The 19,579-nt window shown below is 41.0% G+C and overlaps 1 protein-coding gene across 4 annotated transcripts in view; it reads left to right on the forward strand.

Moving 5' to 3' along the window:
- The window catches only part of IMMP2L (inner mitochondrial membrane peptidase subunit 2), a 1,132,561-nt gene that overhangs the window by 963,680 nt on the left and 149,302 nt on the right, over nucleotides 1-19,579 (forward strand). For all 4 annotated transcript variants that reach the window (XM_030217238.1, XM_030217239.1, XM_030217237.1 and 1 more), the window contains one exon: nucleotides 15,089-15,191. In XM_030217238.1, the coding sequence (XP_030073098.1) occupies nucleotides 15,089-15,191 (103 nt within the window). The remainder of the gene's footprint in view (nucleotides 1-15,088; nucleotides 15,192-19,579) is intronic.

Raw genomic sequence — 19,579 nt, forward strand, 5'->3', positions numbered from 1 at the left:
GTAGTATTGTAAACCACTTTGTTATTTTATCAGGAAGAGTGGTATATCTAATAAACTAAACATTACCATAACCATTCTTAGCAACCTGAAAACTGATTAGCTCTCCTTCAGAAAATCTTCAGCATTTGGCTTCTGCTACCTTTAAGGCAATAGCAAACCAATGTGTTAATAGTCTGCCAAGAAATTGTCATGCAAATTTCGCCCCCACCCCTCACCCCAAATCATTCAGGACTTTGTAATTAAGTACTACCTTTACCTTTGCTCTATTCTGTTTTAGTCTAGTTCCAGAGTTCACCTCATTATTGCTAGCTTAGCTCTTCTTTGGCACTATTCATACAAACTTATGATTGAGTAAGAATCGGCTTCAGCTTGTATGGCATCAAACTCAACCTGTTGTGTCTGAGAAGCTTGTATGGATGTTGGCTTATGCAACTTGGCCAAGTGAAATGAGTTCCCCAGTGGCTTCATTGAATCTGTGATCAGACATGGAGCCCCATTTCACATGGAATACAGAGACTGAAATTGAAATATACAGGTTGGGATATGCTCAATTATGGTGCTATTGTAGAAAAGGATTTGCTGCCATGGAACCATTTTTAAAATAGCTGTGGGAGTGCACATTTATTTACCAGCATTTGAAGTAAGTAGGAGAAGTTATTTTAACATAAGAACAGTCATACTGGGTTAGACCAATGGTCCTTCCAGCCCTGTATCCTGCTTCCAGCAGTGGTCAATCCAGGTCACAGTATCTGGCAAAAACACAGTTAGTAGCACCATTCCATGCTACCAATCCTAGGGCAAGCAGTGGCTTTCCCCATGTCCATCTCAATAACAGGCTATGGACTTTTCCTCCAGGAACTTGTTCAAACCTTTTTTAAAACCAGATACACTAACTGCCATTGCCACATCCTCCGGCAATCAAGTTCCAGAGCTTAACTATTCTTTGAGTGAAAAAATATTTCCTCCTATTTGTTTTAAAAGTATTCCCATGCAATTTCATTGAGTGTCCTCTGGTCTTTGTACTTTTTGAATGAGAGAAAAACCAATTCACCTCCTCCCGTTCCAGTCCACTCAGGATTTTGTAGACCTCAATCATATCCCCCCCCCCCCCCCAGCCATCTCTTTCCCAAGCTTAAGAGCGACATACACATTGAAAAACTGAACGGCATAGATCCAGCAGCTTTCGTATGGGTCCACAACTTCCATGTGTAAATGGCATCACTTCCACATGTAGCTGCCCCATTTTCCAAACCTACATGGGCAAGTGCTACCAATTATGTGGTGAGTCTTAACGTGATTTCATTTTAGAAGCAGAAATAAACTAGATAGGATTAAGAAGAAGGACTCTTAATCCCTAGCTGAAAAAAAAGCATGTAATAACCCCCCCCCCCCCCCCAAACTATAGGAGTAATTTTATAAAGTGGCACATAGAGGTAGGTGCTACTTAGGCACATCAAAGGTGCCATTAATTGAAAGGTAGGCACTATTCTCTAAGTTGAAGGCACCGACTTGTGGAATGCATTGCCCTTTGAAATATGATGCATTAGCTCAGTAATGAAATTTAGAAAAAAGCTCAAGGTTTATCTGTTTTCAAAGGCCAGTATTAGAGCATTGCAGGTTGTCCAAAATTCACTGGCTAGGTTAGTATCTGGATAGTCACGTTTTCAACATATTTCTCCAATTTTGAAGCCAGTCAATAGAAATAGAATAAAATAAAACATAGAAAAGAAAATAAGATGATACCTTTTTTATTGGACTAACTTAATACATTTTTTGATTAGCTTTCAAAGGTAGCCCTTCTTCGTCAGATCAGAAATAAGCAAATTTTGATAAGTAACAGCATATATAAGTGAAACATCAAAAGTATTTCAGTGACAGTCTGAAAGGATGAGGGGTGGGCTAGGTGAGAAACAGAGAGGGCTGAGAGGATGGGGGACAGGGAGATATGCATGGTGATCAGAAGGCAACAAAGCAGTGAAATTTCATGGTTTATAATGGGCTAGAAAACCCAGATCTTTGTTAAGTCCTGTCTGGTGGGTGTCAAAATATTTAATCATTTTGACTACAAAGGTCTTGTGTTCCTTTATTGTTTTAAAGATTCCTTTAACGGCAGATGACGTTTAATGTGAGCAAGTGCAAAGTGATGCATGTGGGAAAGAGGAACACAAATTATAGCTACGTCATGCAAGGTTCCACATTAGGAGTCACGGACCAAGAAAGGGACCTAGTTGTCGTAGTTGATGATACGTTGAAACCTTCTGCTCAGTGTGCTGCTGCGGTTAAGAAAGGAAATAGAATGTTAGGTATTATTAGGAAAGGAATGGAAAACAAAAATGAGGATGTTAAAATGCCTTTGTATCACTCCATGGTGCGACCGCACCTTGAATATTGTGTTCAAGTCTGGTCGCCACATCTCAAAAAAGATATAGTGGAATTATAAAAGGTGCAGAGAAGGGCGACGAAAATGATAAAGGGGATGGGATGACTTCCCTATGAGGAAAGGCTAAAGCGGCTAGGGCTCTTCAGCTTGGAAAAAAGGCGGCTATGGGGAGATATGATAGAGATCTATAAAATAATGAGTGGAGTTGAACAGGTAGATGTGAAGTGTCTGTTTACGCTTTCCAAAAATACTAGGACTAGGGGGCATGCAATGAAGCTACAATGTAGTAAATTTAAAACAAATCAGAGAAACGTTTTCTTCACTCAACGTGTAATTAAACTCTGGAATTCATTGCCAGAGAATGTGGTAAAGGCGGTTAGCTTAGCGGAGTTTAAAAAAAGGTTTGGGTGGCTTCCCAAAGGAAAAGTCCACAGACCATTATTAAATGGACTTGGGGAAAATCCACTATTTCTGGGATAAGCAGTATAGAATGTTTTGTACTTTTTTGGGATCTTGCCAGGTGCTTGTGACCTGGATTGGCCACTTTTGGAAACAGGATGCTTGGCTTGATGGACCTTTGGTCTTTCCCAGTATGGCAATACTTATGTACTTATGTATTCTCACAATAAAGTCATTAGTACAGTGTTCTGGTTTTGTAAAATGCCGTCCCACAGAGGTAATATCTTGGTTGGCACTGGCATTTTTCATATGATGTCTATGTAAATTAAATCTCTTCTTCAGCATCTGGCTTGTTTCTCCAATATAGCATCCTTCGTCACAATTTTTTACACTGAATGACATATACTACATTGGAAGATGAGCATGTAAAGGATTCCTTTATGCTGAATATTTTTCCTTTGTGAATGACTGTGGGGTCTTGTGAAATGTTTTGGCATAGTTATAGTGCAAGGATGTGTGCCATTCTCTTCTTTTTGGGTCTCTGTTGAGAGCTTGCTTCTGACTAGCTTGTGTTTTAAATTGGGTGGCTGTCGGAAGACCAGCACTAGTGGGGATGGGAATATCTCTTTCAGTAATTCATCCTCCTGGAGTAGTGGCTGCAGATCTCTTATGATTTTCCTTAGTTTTTCCAGATCTGGGTTGTATGTCACTATAAGGGGTTCTGTCTGTGGCTTTCTTTTCCTTGTATTGTAGCAGATTTTCCCTGGGTGTTTTGAGGGACGAGGCAATATTCTTGGAGATTATTTTTGGGTTGTATCCTTTCTGTTCGAAGGATGCAGTCAGGATTTTGAGGTGCCTGTGTCTGTCCCCTGGGTCAGAGCAGATACGGTAATATCTTGTGGCTTGGCTGTGGATAATGGATTTATTTTTGTATGTGAAGGGTGGAAGCTGGAGTTGTGGAGGTAGCTGCATTTGTCTGAAATACTTTGATGTTTCACTTGCATATGCTGTTACTTACCAAAATTTGCTTATTTCTGATCTGACGAAGAAGGGCTACCTTTGAAAGCTAATCAAAAAATGTATTGTTAGTCCAATAAAAAAGGTATCAACTTATTTTCTTTTCTATGTTTTATTTTATTTTATTTTATTTTATTCTGTTTCTATTGACTGGCTTTAGAAGTGGACTAACATGGCTACCACATCTTTCCCATTCTGAAGGATTTCCACTGGTCTTGGGGTTTTATTCAGTCTGCTAGGAATAGCTGGGCATCAGCCATCTGGCTTTCCATTTTATTTAAAATGAGATCAACAAACAAACCAGTAGTTTTGAAGTGCTGTATTGTTTATTAACAGTCAGCCAAAGTGACCATTGGGGTCATTTTCGAAAGAGAAGGACGCCCATCTTTCGACATAAATCGGAAGATGGACGTCCTTCTCTGAGGGTCATCCAAATCGGTATAATTGAAAGCTGGTTTTGGACATCCCCAAATGCTTTCCGTTGCAGGGACAGCCAAAGTTCAAGGGGGCGTGTTGAAGGCATAGCGAAAGTGAGACTTGGGCGTGCCTAACATCCTTGACCCATAATTGAAAGAAACAAGGATGTCCCTGACAAACACTTGGACGACTTTACCTGGTCGTGTTTTTCTTATGACTAAGGCACCCAAAATTACCAGATGACCACCGGAGAGAATCAGGGATGACCTCCCCTTACTCCCCCCAGTGGTCAGTAACCCCCTCCTACCCTCAAAAAACATCTTTAAAAATATTAATTGCCAGCCTCTATGCCAGCCACAGATGTCATACTAAGATCCATTACAGCAGTATGCAGGTACCTGGAACAGTTTTAGTGGGTGCAGTGCACTTCAGGCAGGTGGACCCAGGCCCATCCCCTGCCTACCTGTTACGTTTGTGGAGGAAACAGCGAGCTCTCCAAAATCCACCAGAAACCCACTATACCCACATATTGGTGCCCCCCTTCACCGATAAGGGCTATGGTAATGGTGTACATTTGGGGGCCTCAGCACACAAGATAAGGGAGCTATGTACTTGGGATCAATTTATGAAGTCCACTGCAGTGCCCCCTAGGGTGCCTGGCATGTCAGGGGGACCAGTGCACTACAAATGCTGGCTCCTCCCATGACCAAATGGCATTTGGTCGTTTCTTAGATGGACGTCCTTGGTTTCCATTATCGCCGAAAATCAGAAATGACCAAGTCTAGGGATGACCATCTCTAAGGACGACCAAATTTCAGGATTTGGGCGTCCCTGACCGTATTATTGAAACGAAAGAAGGACATCCATCTTGTTTCGAAAATACGGATTTCCCCGCCCCTGGGTGGGGACGTTTTGCTAGGACGTCCATTTTGATTATGCCCCTCCATGTTTCATCCATAGGCTGCGTCAGGGGTAAAAACTATTGGGGATTAAAACCAGACACTCCCCAAATAGTTAAATTGAATTTGCATAGCAAAACATCAATTCACAGCCTGTAGGTGGAATGTGGCCACATTGGGTGACTCTTTTAATAAACAATATAACACTTCAAAACTGCTGGTTTGTTTGTTTGTTGATTTCTATACTTATTTGCAGATCACTGCCTCTTTTTGCTGTCTGTTGCCATTTTATTTGAAGACAGCCCTTCCTTAGATAGTCCTGAATGTGTGTGACTTCGTTGTATCTGCTGGGCATCAGTAAAAAAATAAATTGCTTACCTGTAACAAATGTTCCTTGACAGTAGTGAAATGAACCACACAATCTACTTGCCTTCTCTTGAATCTATGTAAACTTAGATGCAAAGAAACTAAATGGTTTGGGATCCAGCAGCACATTTATTTATTTATTTGTTACATTTGTATCCCACATTTTCCCACCTATTTGTAGACTCAATGTGGCTTACATAGTACCGGAGAGGCCTTTGCAGGCTCCGATGTGAACAAATACAGGGTGATGTGATAAGATCAAGTTCATGTGGCACAGCCACATTAGGGAATCGGAGAATGGAAGAGTTGTGTTATGTTCATTACGTGCTTTAGTTTGGTTGTGTTGCAGAGATTAGGCATTCAAGTTGGATCAGTAGGGTATGCCTTTTTAAACAGGTTAGTTTTTAGTGATTTCTGGAAGTTTAGGTGGTCATGCGTCATTTTCAAGGCTTTTGGTAATGCGTTCCACAGTTGTGTGCTTATGTAGGAAAAACTAGATGCGTAAGTTGTTTTGTATTTAAGTCTTTTGCAGCTTGGGCAGTGCAGATTTAGATAAGATCGTGTTGATTCGGATGTATTGGAGACCAACATGCATGCCATGAAAGCTTTTCTAGAAAATTCTGGAAATATTCTGTACATCAAGAAGGGCATGTGTTGCTCATGGTAATACAAGAGCTTGCGATGGAGTATATTGGACTACTGGTTCTCTTTAAGCACATTCTTTCACAGGGCCACCTTTAGAGGCCTAGTTCTAGAGTGATCAGAAGGGATGGTATGGTTCAGTCAGGGCAGATAATACCACAGAGCAGAGACAAGCCAGAGAGGGCACATGGAAGACTGAAGTAGTCCTCCAGCATGTATTTTCACAACCGATAGTGCACAGTATCAGAAGACTGGCTAAAGTAGGGGGAAAAATTTGCCTTGGAACATTGTGAGAGTTAGGATCAGGACTTTCACAATGTTCCAGGATTGAGCCAGAGCCAGGCTTTGGTTTATTGAATACTGAATTTAAGCCGATGCACACTGTGATTCTAGGACTTACTGACGCCAGACCCTTGTGAAGATTATAACTGACTTGCAAGAGGCTTTTATTTTCACTAATACATTTCCACACCTGTGACGTGAACAGGTTCAGCATATCTGGTTTGAACACATTAATAAAGAGTTCTGTTTTACTTTTGTGCTGCTGTTTGCCTATTTGTTGGGGCTCTATGCCCAACCCTCACTCATGCTGTCACACAGCTATTTACAGGTAAGCAATTCTCATTATGGATTGGTGGTGGCAGAATCTTCCATTTTCCCCCCAAATACTCTAGCAGTTTCCTCCCTCATTTCTCCTATTTACTGCTTTTTAGATCTCAAGCTCATGTTCAGTCATTCAAGCAAGACATAGGAAAGCTAATTTTCAAAGCCATTTCTGTGAATAAAACTGTACTTTACCTATAAGAACTGGCTTGTATCAGTGCCATGCAGTGATATTCACAGTAGGGTATTCAGTAAATGCACCAAACTTTAGTGCTGTGTCTCACAGTGAGCCATCCCTTCAAAAATGACCTTTCTTTCAACTGCTGCTACTCTCAGTTACTTTGTATTTTCTTCCACCTAATCTTTAACCCCTTGCTTCTCATGCTTTCGTAGGAAAGGAATGGAAAACAAAAATGAGAATGTTATAATGCCTTTGTATCGCTCCATGGTGCAACCATACCTCGAATACTGTGTGCAGTCCTGGTCACCGCATCTCAAAAAGGATATAGTGGAATTAGAAAATTTACAGAGGAGGGCAACAAAAATGATAAAGAGGATGGGATGACTTCCCTATGACGAAAGATTAAAACGGCTAGAGCTCTTCAGCTTGGAAAGAGATGGTTGAGGGGCGATATGATAGAGGTCTAGAAAATACTGAGTGGCGTGGAACAGGTAGACACGAATCGCTATTTATTTACTCTTTCCAAAATACTAGGACTAGGGGGCAAGCAATGAAGCTACTAAATAGTAAAGTTAAAACAAACCTGGAGAAAATATTTCTTCACTCAACATAGTAACATAGTAGATGACGGCAGAAAAAGACCTGCGCGGTCCATCCAGTCTGCCCAACAAGGTAAACTCACATGTGCTACTTTTTATGTATACCTTACCTTGATTTGTACCTGTCCTTTTCCGGGCACAGACCGTATAAGTCTGCCCAGCACTATCCCCGCCTCCCAACCACCAGCCCTGTCTCCCACCACCGGTTCTGGCACACACCGTATAAGTCTGCCCAGCACTATCCCCGCCTCCAAACCACCAGTCCTGCCTCCCACCATCAGCTCTGGCACAGACCGTATAAGTCTGCCCAGCAGCATCTCCGTCTCCCGCCACCGGCTTTGCCACCCAATCTCGTCTAAGCTCCTTAGGATCCCTTCCTTCTGAGCAGAATTCCTTTATGTTTATCCCACGCATGTTTGAATTCCGTTACCGTTTTCGTTTCCACCACCTCCCGCGGGAGGGCATTCCAAGCATCCACCACTCTCTCCGTGAAAAAATACTTCCTGACATTTTTCTTGAGTCTGCCCCCCTTCAATCTCATTTCATGTCCTCTCGTTCTACTGCCTTCGCATCTCCGGAAAAGGTTCGTTTGCAGATTAATACCTTTCAAATATTTGAATGTCTGTATCATATCACCCCTGTTTCTCCTTTCCTCCAGAGTGTACATGTTCAGGTCCGCAAGTCTCTCCTCATACGTCTTGTACCGCAAATCCCATACCATCCTCGTAGCTTTTCTTTGCACCGCTTCAATTCTTTTTACATCCTTAACAAGATATGGCCTCCAGAATTCAACACAATACTCCAGGTGGGGCCTCACCAATGACTTATACAGGGGCATCAACACCTCCTTTCTTCTGCTGGTCATACCTCTCTCTATGCAGCCTAACAACCTTCTAGCTAGGGCCACCGCCTTGTCACACTGTTTTGTCGCCTTCAAATCCTCAGATTCTATCACCCCAAGATCCCTCTCCCCATCCGTACCTATCAGACTCTCCCCGCCTAACACATACGTCTCCCGTGGATTTCTACTCCCTAAGTGCATCACTTTGTATTTCTTCGCATTGAATTTTAATTGCCAAATCTTAGACCATTCTTCTAGCTTCCGTAGGTCCTTTTTCATGTTTTCCACTCCCTCCGGGGTGTCCACTCTGTTACAGATCTTAGTATCATCCGCAAATAGGCAAACTTTACCTTCTAACTCTTCGGCAATGTCACTCACAAATATATTGAACAGAATCGGGCCCAGCACCGATCCTTGAGGCACTCCACTACTCACCTTTCGCTCCGAGCGAATTCCATTCACCACCACCCTCTGGCGTCTGTCCGTCAACCAGTTCCTAATCCAGTTCACCACTTCGGGTCCTATCTTCAGCCCATCCAGTTTATTTAAGAGCCTCCTGTGGGGAACCGTGTCAAAAGCTTTGCTGAAATCTAAGTAGATTACGTCCATAGCTCGTCCCTGATTCAATTCTCCTGTCACCCAATCAAAGAATTCAATGAGGTTCATTTGGCACGATTTCCCTTTGGTAAATCCATGTTGTCTCGGATCTTGCAACTTATTGGCTTCCAGGAAATTCACTATCCTTTCCTTCAGCATCGCTTCCATTACTTTTCCAATAACCGAAGTGAGGCTTACCGGCCTGTAGTTTCCAGCTTCTTCCCTATCACCACTTTTGTGAAGAGGGACCACATCCACCGATCTCCAATCCCTCGGAACCTCTCCCGTCTCCAAGGATTTATTAAACAAATCTTTAAGAGGACCCGCCAGAACCTCTCTGAGCTCCCTCAATATCCTAGGGTGGATCCCATCTGGTCCCATGGCTTTGTCCACCTTTAGCTTTTCAAGTTGTTCATACACACTCTCTTCCGTGAACGGTGCTCTATCCACTTCAATCTCATTTGTACTTTTTGCAGTCCATCGCGGTCCTTCACCAGGATTTTCTTCTGTGAAAACAGAACAGAAGTATCTATTTAGCAAATTTGCTTTTTCTTCATCATTATCCACATAGCAGCTCGCAGTATCTTTTAGTCTCACAATTCCCTTTTTAGTCATTCTCCTTTCACTAATATACCTGAAGAAAATTTTGCCACTCCTTCTTACATTTCTAGCCATTTGTTCTTCCGTTTGCGCTTTCACCAGACGTATCTCTCTCTTGGCTTCTTTCAGTTTCATCCGGTATTCCTCCTCGTGTCCCTTTTCTTGAGTTTTTTTGTATTTCTGGAACGCCAACTGTTTAGCCTTTATTTTCTCAGCCACTTGCTTGGAGAACCATATCGGTTTCCTTTTTCTCTTGCTTTTATTTACTTTCCTTACATAAAGGTTCGTGGCCCTATGTATAGCTTCTTTCAGCCTGGACCACTGTCCTTCCACTTCTTGTATTTCCTCCCATCCCATCAGCTCCTTCCTCAGGTATTCCCCCATTTTACTAAAGTCAGCATGTTTGAAATCCAGGACTTTGAGTTTTGAGTGGCCACCCTCCTCTTCAGCCGTCATATCAAACCAAACCGTTTGATGGTCACTGCTGCCCAGGTGGGCACCCACTCGGACATTTGACACATTATCCCCATTTGTGAGTACCAGATCTAGTGTCGCTCCCTAAAGTCAGCATGTTTGAAATCCAGGACTTTGAGTTTTGAGTGGCCACCCTCCTCTTCAGCCGTCATATCAAACCAAACCATTTGATGGTCACTGCTGCCCAGGTGGGCACCCACTCGGACATTTGACACATTATCCCCATTTGTGAGTACCAGATCTAGTGTCGCTCCCTCCCTCATGGGTTCCGACACCATTTGTCTGAGCAAAGCACTTTGAAAAGCATCCACGATCTCTCTACTTCTTTCTGATTCCGCAGACGGAACCTTCCAATCTACATCCGGCAGATTGAAATCTCACAACAACAGCACCTCTCTTTTCTTCCCCAACTTTTGAATATCAGCGATCAGATCTTTATCTAGGTCCTCCAATTGTGTCGGGGGTCTGTAGACAACACCCACATGGAGGTTCTATCCTCTCTTTTTAAGGTGATCTATATCGCTTTTTCCTTTCCCCAGTTCCCTGTCATTTCAGTCGCTGTGATATCATTTCTCACATACAGAGCTACTCCTCCACCTTTACGCCCCTCTCTATCCTTCCTAAAAAGATTATAGCCTGGTATGTTTGCATCCCATTCATGGGAACCATTGAGCCATGTCTCTGTGATTGCAACTATGTCCAAGTCTGCCTCCAAGATTAGGGCATGAAGGTCATGAACTTTATTGCTTAGACTGCGAGCATTTGTGGTCATCACTTTCCATCTACATTTCCAAGTATGTGTTTCGGTTTTAGTGATTTGGGGGTGTCTTTTCTCTTTGGGTACCTTCATATCTTTTTGTTCCACCTTCTTTGCTTTTTCTTTTTCTTCCGCCTCAGTTTTATTTTCAGGAGCATCACAGTGCTGTAGTGGAGCAAAAGAATTCTGTAGGGGCAAAACTTGTGAGGGCGGATGCTTCTGTGTCACATAACGAAGTCTGCCTGAGCCTACTGTGAACCATCTATTCTTAGGTGGTATTATCCTTTGAGGCAGTGGTGAGAATTTGGTATGATTCTGTGCAGTATGATTTTGTGCAGTCCTAGAAGTTGCTTTAAGTGCGTTCAATTCCTGCTTTACTTTGCTGAGCTCCTGTTTTAAACTAGCAAGCTGAAGACAGATAGGACAAGCTTTAAGTCTCCAGAAGCTTGGTCTTGAAACTAAAGCACCACAATTATTACAGAGAATAAAAGTAATCTTGATTTGTTGAAATGAGTATGAACAGGTGTACTATGATAGGGTTGTAATTAGGGTGGGGTTAATTTATGATATGTAGTATATTTGGTAAAGCTATATAGGAAGTGTCAGTCTTGGGGTGGGTGGGCTTAAGCGTAAGACCTATGGAATGTGTTTGCTGTAACCTATCTCTAGAACAGCATTGAAATGCCCAGAGCCACAAGTGTAAGGTAGGGGGAATCAGAAAATAATCTTATCTGAGAGCACCCAAATCCGTCCAGCTTCTGTTCTATGTAGAGACAAAAACCACGTGGAGAGAGAAGCTCCACCTGTGCTATGCAATTACCTTACAACAAAAGCAGATGGGGGAGGGGAGGAATTCCACAGTATGGAAGCAGAAGGGAAAAATAAAAACACAAGAGAAACTACTACCGATTTTAAAGCACTTGTTAAATCCAGTTCTCAGATTATCAACATGTAATTAAACTCTGGAATTCATTGGAAGAGAATATGGTAAAAAGCAGTTAGCAGGGTTTAAAAATGGTTTGGATAATTTCCTAAAAGAAAAAAGCCATTATTAAGAGGGACTTGGGAAAATCTACTACTTATTTCTAGGATAAGGAGCATAAAATATATTTTACTCTTTAGGGATCTTACCAGGTACTTATGACCTGGATTGGCCACTGTTGGAAACAGGATACTGGGGTTGATGGACCTTCGGTCTGTCCCAGTATGACAATTCTGAGGGGCCCTTTTACTAAGCCATGTAGGCACCTAGGCTTGCCCAACGCACGCCAATTTGGAACTACCGCCCAGCTACTGCGTGGCCCGAGAGGTAATTTCATTTTTTACACACAAAACAAAAAAAATAAAAAGGCACACAACTGCTTACAAAACAGTATATAAAAAACAACAAAGCAGTGGAATCAAATGCATTTATTGGAACAATACCAGATGTGGCCACGTTTCGCCCTCAGGCTGCGTCAGGGGTACAAACTATCAAAGGTGTATGTAAATACATCATATACACTAACAGTGGGATGAGAACCGTTATTCCAAAAATCTAGTTCCACTTATCTGCATTTGATTCCACTGCTTTGTTATTTTTTACACACGTCCAGTACTCAAGCCGGAAAATATATTTTATTTTCTAGCGCACAGCACTAACCAGGCAGTATTCAGCATTGTACATGCGCTGACGATTACCACCCAGTTAATGTGTAAGAACTTACTGCTAAGTGAATGGGTGGTAGTAAGGTCTCAGGCCCAAAATGGCTGCACGCCAATTTTCATTTTGCCGAACGTCCATTTTCGGCAAAAGAAAAAAAAAAGCCTTTTTTGCAGGTATGCTGAAAAATGGACCTTTTTGCGTCCAATACACGCTTCTAGAACAGTGGCCATTTTTTGGCGCACCTTAGTAAAAAGGACCCCTTATGTTCATCCCCATTATTTGATTCACTATTCTATTTTCTCCATCCCTTCCAGTCTTTTACCATTCATTATGCTTTCCCCCCACCATTATTATTATTATTTATTTGGATTTTGCTCACACCTTTTTCAATAGTAGCTCAAGGTGAGTTAGATTCAGATACACTGGGTATTTCTCTGTCCCTGGAGTGCTCATAATCTAATTTTGTACCTGAGGCAATGGAGGGTTAAGTGACTTGCCCAAGATCACAAGGAGCAGCAGTAGGATTTGAACTGGCCACCTCTGGATGTCAAGACTGGTGCTCTAACCACTAGGCCACTCCTCCACTCTACATCATCCCATTCATTCTAGTCTGATATGTTGCCCCATTCCACTTCTCAGTTTTTAATTCCTGTTCTTCATATCACTGTTCTCTATTTCCTTCAACACTCTTGTCATCACCCCTGCAGCTACACCCTCTTCCTCTACCATTTAAGATGTTTCTCATGCCATTATTTACTCCATTGATTCCCAATTTTTTTAATGTCCTTCAACAATACAGGAATATGTACATACATTTTTAAGACACTAAGGGCTAGATTCTATATATGGCATCTTAAAAATCAGCACCAAAAAAATATACCTAGGTATATTGTATAAAGTACGCCTAAACTTAGGCACGGTTTATAGAATACACCTATGCCGGCAACTAAGGCACAGAGTGGGTGTATTCTATAACAGTGTGGGTAATATATAGAAATGCCCACAATCTACCCATTCCACGTCCCGTTTTTGGCAGCACGCATTCGAATTTACACACATCACTTTATAGAATACACATAGCAAGTTGTGCGTGTAAAATTAAAACCAATTAGTGTCAATAATTGCTTGTTAATTGGCAATTATCGGCATTGATTGGATTCTTAAGATAGTTAAGTTGTGTCTGCAATACAGATTACGACCAGAATGGCACGAACCACTCAAGTCGCATTATATAGAATCTGGGGGTAAGGGGCATAGTTACTGCAATATAGGCTACTGCTAAAATGGGTTATTTTAAACTCGAGCTATTTTAGTACAGGTCCCATTTTATGCAATGAGACCTAGGTACTAATAACTGGAGTTAACAGTAAAATAACACATCTTAATGGAGGCCCATGATGATAACATCCCCACCTAAAAAGAGTAAATCAAAATAAATGCAAAATATAAAAATATAAATTATAAATGGGAAAAATTATGAATATAGTTTTTCAATTAACCATGAAAATGGAAGGTTTAAAAAAGTGTAATGATTTATTATTACCAAGTCCTTGGGAGATCTCTACCTGATACACTGCACAGTTCTTCAGTCATATAGACAACCCCCCCCCCCCCCCCCCACTATACTCTCATTTAGTCTTTCTCTGTACCCCTCCACTCCACACATCCACTTTAATACACCGTTCATCCCTCTACTCACAACTCAAAATAAGCAACATAAGCAGTGTCAAGCCAGATGCAAAATACTGATAAAGAAGCACTCTCAAAATAGCTGGTTTCCATTTTGACGCTAACCAGTTCTTTCAGCGGCACTAACTGGTCAAGTGCCTCTGAGAATTAGCAGTTAACCACAAACTGGTGATTTAACCAGCCAAGAGCCATTTCTGGCTGGTTAAATTGCTTTGATTATCAAGTTCTTAATGTATAAATGATTGAAAATGTATCTCATAAAACACATAAGTTTTCAAAAGACACTAACCCAAAAGGGCTTTTTGGAAACTCCCCTCCCTTTATCTAGGTAAAAATGCATGCACTGTGGAACAAGGCAAGCTCTTTCATTTGCATTTTTGTAGAATTATTTGCAGGATGTGGTTAACTGGGGGAGGAAGGGACAATGGAGGCAATTCTGTAACTGGGTGTTTTCAAATTAGGTGCCCAGAGGGAGTGTGGTGGGTACCTGTTCTACAGCAGGGAAATTATTGTGTGGCCATTTAAAAAAAAAAAAGCTGACCATGACACATTACTGTATGCTACCCGATTAGTGCAGGAATAGCGCAGGAAATAGGTGGTGGTAAGGATTCCTGGTGGTAATGGCTATGTTCTAATACAGAAATTAGAACATGGCCATTAAAAAAGAAAAAGCTATCTTGGCAATTTTCCTGCCACACTAGAAAGTGACTGGAGCGAGTGGCAAACCCACGCACCGCTCGCAGCACCAACCACTTTGTAGCGTGCCTTAGTAAAAGGACCCCATAGTTTTAGCTCAGGATTGTACACACTGAAAATAAATGAATTTCAGCTACCCTTGATCAAGTATTCATTTTCTAAATATCTCCCTGGTTGCTTCTTATAAAGATTCATTTGAATAAGCAGCACAGCAAGCTTTACTTTTAATTTAAATCTAAGATATTAAATTCTACTTTATACCACATTTGTTTTCTTTTGTCTTTAGAACCATGGGATACAGAAACAAGTTTGTGAGAATTCCAGGAGGGCACGTGTGGGTAGAAGGTGACCACCATGGGCATAGCTTTGATAGTAATTCTTTTGGACCGGTAAGTCAATGCATCATTTTGAAACTAAAATTTGAAAATGAAAGTATGTCAGTCATATCACTCTCAAATCACAGCAAATAATATCAGTTAGATGAAATGGAAATAATCACTGCAGATGGAAATCAATGTATGTATATTGTTATCAATTCAATATGCTTTTAAAAGGAAAACACAGTATTAAGATGACAATCATTTCTGAGATCTCAAAAAATCTGTAGCATGCGAGTCTGGTGCTGAAATCAGAAGAACTGGTAATTTTCTGACAGAAGAGGTATTGGGTTGATGTCAGTGGGCAGTTCCACATTTTATTCCAGCTGCAATGTGGGAAAAGAAGCAGAAATGTTTTAGGTCGGTGACAAAAGATTCCAGGTCAGCAGCTTTGTAGAAAATCACCAGTGATATGTGCCTTAGAGTGGATGTTATGACGGTGTGGTAAAAGGCAAGCTTTTATCACACCTTCATTTACTGCAGGATTCAGTAACCTGCGGGATAACTTGTTGAATACCATGGTAAACAAGTAACGCTGCTTGTGAGCCACCTTCCCCTTCCACCCCCCCCCCCCCCCCGCCCCCGAAAGCACATCTTCAATACCCCAGATCACATTTTCAACACTCTCCCCTCCTGGAGCACCTCCCCAACTTCCAATATAGTCCCCCCCCCCCCCACACACACACATTGAAGCCACCATCCACTAATCCAGTCCCCATCCCCCCGATAGGGGATCAAATTTCCATATAGGACCCTACTAGCAGTAGTAGTGCAAGACTATCGCAGGCGGCGCCAGAATGGCAGAAGCAACTGGAGATCGCTTCTGCCCAGAGAGTGCCAGATCACCAGGGCACACAGATACAGGCACAGGGGTGGAGTGGGGGGACTTTTGGAAGTCGGGGAGCTTCATCGGTGGGGGGGGGGGGGATCTGCTTCAGGGGAGGTCTGGAATCTGCACCATGGCCCCTATAAGCTCTGATTGGGAGCATCAGGCTGTGGCTTTGGCTGGGGTCATTTTCAACCCATAACACAATGTTGTGTTATGAGTATCACATAGTATTGAGCTGCTTTGCATGCATTAGAATGTTTTGCATCTCACTACTATTTATCCCACAGTGACTTAAATATCGTCGTAGTAAATTAAGTCAAGCTGTGATAGGGCCCTTTAAGTCACGTTAAGGAGCAAATAACGTGGCTCAAAGCCGTAGCTCAGCTTGATAACTTTCCCCCTTAGTGGTTTTTTGTGTAAATTAAAATCTTTGTAGGTTGTGAACACTTTTATAAGATTTACACAAACACGTTATAGTATATGAGCTTGAAACTATACACTCTAGGGTCATTTATTATTAGGAAATGACCTTTTATATAAAGGAACAAGTAGTAAAAGTGGGAAGTCTAAAAGTGGGAGTGTTTGTCCCCTTTTTTTCTCCCTCCTCAATTGTATGTCCTTCTAAAAAAACAGTTTTATTGTGTGGTTAATCTGGTATTTTATTGTTTTCTCACTTTGCTTTGTGCTGATTATATTGCATTGATTTTACATTTTTGATTGTACCATACCTTGAACATTTATTCAGAAGTGATGCTATCAATTATTATTTTATTGCCAGGTTTTGGATCTTAATGTTATTTTTGTTACATTCCTAACTGTATTTGCATTATTGCTAGTGTGAATAATGAGTACTTTTATGATTTCTAGAAAGGCTTAGCAAAGGTAAGGTAAGGTTAAAAAAGGGGGTGTATTTTTAAAGAACATACTTAAGAAAAAGGACCATAAATGATTTATCTTTTCTTATTGCACCAACACAATTTTGTTTTGCTAACATTATTAATTGCTATATGCAATTATTTTAATTTATACATACTGTGAACATGAAAGAACAACTAATTTATAAGCACTTCTAAATCAGAGAAGTTGATGAATATGTAATTTGTTGACCAAAGATTAGCATACTAATTAATTCTTTTGGATTAAGTCGTTGTAAAGTCTTTTTTTTTATAGTCTCTTAAAAGGAATGTTTTGTGCTACACTAAAAATAAAATGTACTGCCATTGCTTTGATGCTGTCTGTTTTAATCTAAGTTTGCAAATAAGTTCTATGTGCAATTTGTGATAACTTTGAACAGCTATTTTGAACAGCAGCCAATAACTGTAAAAAAAAAACCCTAAACAAATCTTTATTTTTTTTATTTAAATATGTAAAATCTAGTTATTTCTGTTTAATTATTATCATGTGCAAACAATGCCATGTGCAGTCAGTCAGCCAGCAGCAGCCTCTGATAACCATTTCCTCTCAGTTAATCAGTGCTGTTTTCATCAGTGAGTTACAGAACAATCTCTTTTGGAATAAAGCCAAAACATTCATGTACCACGTTACTTTGGTTTAATTGTAGTAATACAGAATTGTAATAATGCATAAAGTATGCTGACAAATGGGCTCTTGAAGTGACTAATGTCTTTCATTCCTCATATAGTCATTCATTTTACAGTAATTGGGTTTAGATAAATATTTGTTTTTTTGACCTGAAGAAGAAGGGTTACTTTGAAAGCTAAACATAAAATGTATTAAGTTAGTCCAATAAAAAAAGGTATCATCTTATTTTCTTTTCTATGTTTTGATTTATTTCTATTTATCACCTTTGTGGTATGTAAAACCACATCAACAATTTAAAAAAATGGGCGTCTCAGCGTTTACTGCCAGCTGATTTTTACCACAAGCTATTGCAGCTTTGTAAAAGGCCGCCTTAGCTTCTTAATTGATTCCATGCAGTTTTGCAAAATCCAGTGCTTACAGATGTAAGTAGTGATACTTACACATGAAGGTAGTGAAATGTAACGTTAACACCTGTAGGTGTTGGTGCTTACATGTGTTTACTCACCAGTGATGCTGCTCTTTTTAAAGATTTTTAAAAAATAAAATGGCTGATCCTTCTGAATGTGCCAGAGGCAGAGGAATTCCTTTTTTGGGGGGCCCCAAGATCTGTCCCCCCGAGTCCAACCCCAGCTTTGCCCCAAGTGAAAGATAATGTGTAAAGATCCTCAAGTACCAAGAAATGCAGTCTGAGACCAAGAAACTGTAAAAGAAAGATATAGATTAAAAGGTTGCCTATTATATAACTTCAACAAAAAACTATATGGCTTGACTTACTCCTAATATAATATAAGCTACTAAAGTATGTAAATGGAGGAGAAAATCATTCAGAACGTTTGCAATTGGCAACAAGGTGGAGTCTCATATCTTTTTGCACGAATATTCACATCACTCCCTTGGTGACTCTATTGACGTGCATAGGTTTAATCGACTAAAACCACCTCCACCCTAATATTGCAATTTATTAAACTTGACATACCAAAAAGTGCAAATATATGTAAATATATACAAAAGACACTTAGCTTGCGGAGCATGTAAACTCCCTTATTCAGACTGGAGTGTGTAGAAGCCACACTTACCATGCTGAAGTTATATAACTTCAGCATGGTACAACAGCGAATATTACCAACGAATGTAAGACCTACAATCATACTCCACCTATATTTGCTTAGGAGTGACGTTCACTACTCTATCTAATAGGCCCGCTGGCTTGTGCACACCAACAGATGCTTCAACACACTGACCCTCCTATCACAATGAACACCTGCTGCTGCTGCTTGGTATGTTCTTAAAGGAGCTGAGGGGTCCTTTTACTAAGGTGCACTGAAAAATGGCTTGCATGGGTTTTGGGCGCGCGCAGATTCATTTTTCAGTGCGCCTGTAAAAAATGCCTTTTTAAATTTTTGTCAAAAATGGGCGTGTGGCAAAATCAAAATTTGCACATGTCCATTTTGGGTCTGAGACCTTACCGCCAGCCATTGACTTAGTGGTAAGGTCTCACATGTTAACCGGGCGATAATGACCTACATGCGTAGAAAGCCACTTGATGCGCATCTGCTATGTGCGTTCTACATGAAATTACCGCAAGGGTCACACGGTAACTGGGTGGTAACTCCATTTTGGCATGTGTTGGGCACGCATAGGCGCCAACATGGCTTAGTAAAAGGGCCCCAGAGTGTCTGTGTATGTCCCCTCCAACCCCACCACCACTACTTATAACTCTGAAGTGGCTAGAGGCAGCTGAACAAAATATGGGGAGTAGTTAAAACCTTGGAAGGGGACCTAACTTATTCAATTTGAAATTCTATAAGTAACTAGTGGGGAGGTTATCTACATAGAAACACACGTGCAGCACATTGAATCAGTAGGCTATGCAGTAATGGGAGGGGAGGATGAAGAGAGAGGATTTAGCTGATCAGGATCCTTAAACATAGGTACCTAATTTCGGAAAGATAAATTTGGAAAAAAATGGATCCTGAGATGGTGAAGACAAATGGGCTTAAAAAATGTGCAGGATAAACCATGTAACAAG

Source organism: Microcaecilia unicolor, chromosome 10, assembly GCF_901765095.1.
Source record: "Microcaecilia unicolor chromosome 10, aMicUni1.1, whole genome shotgun sequence".
In the NCBI taxonomy this organism is placed as follows: Eukaryota; Metazoa; Chordata; class Amphibia; order Gymnophiona; family Siphonopidae; genus Microcaecilia; species Microcaecilia unicolor.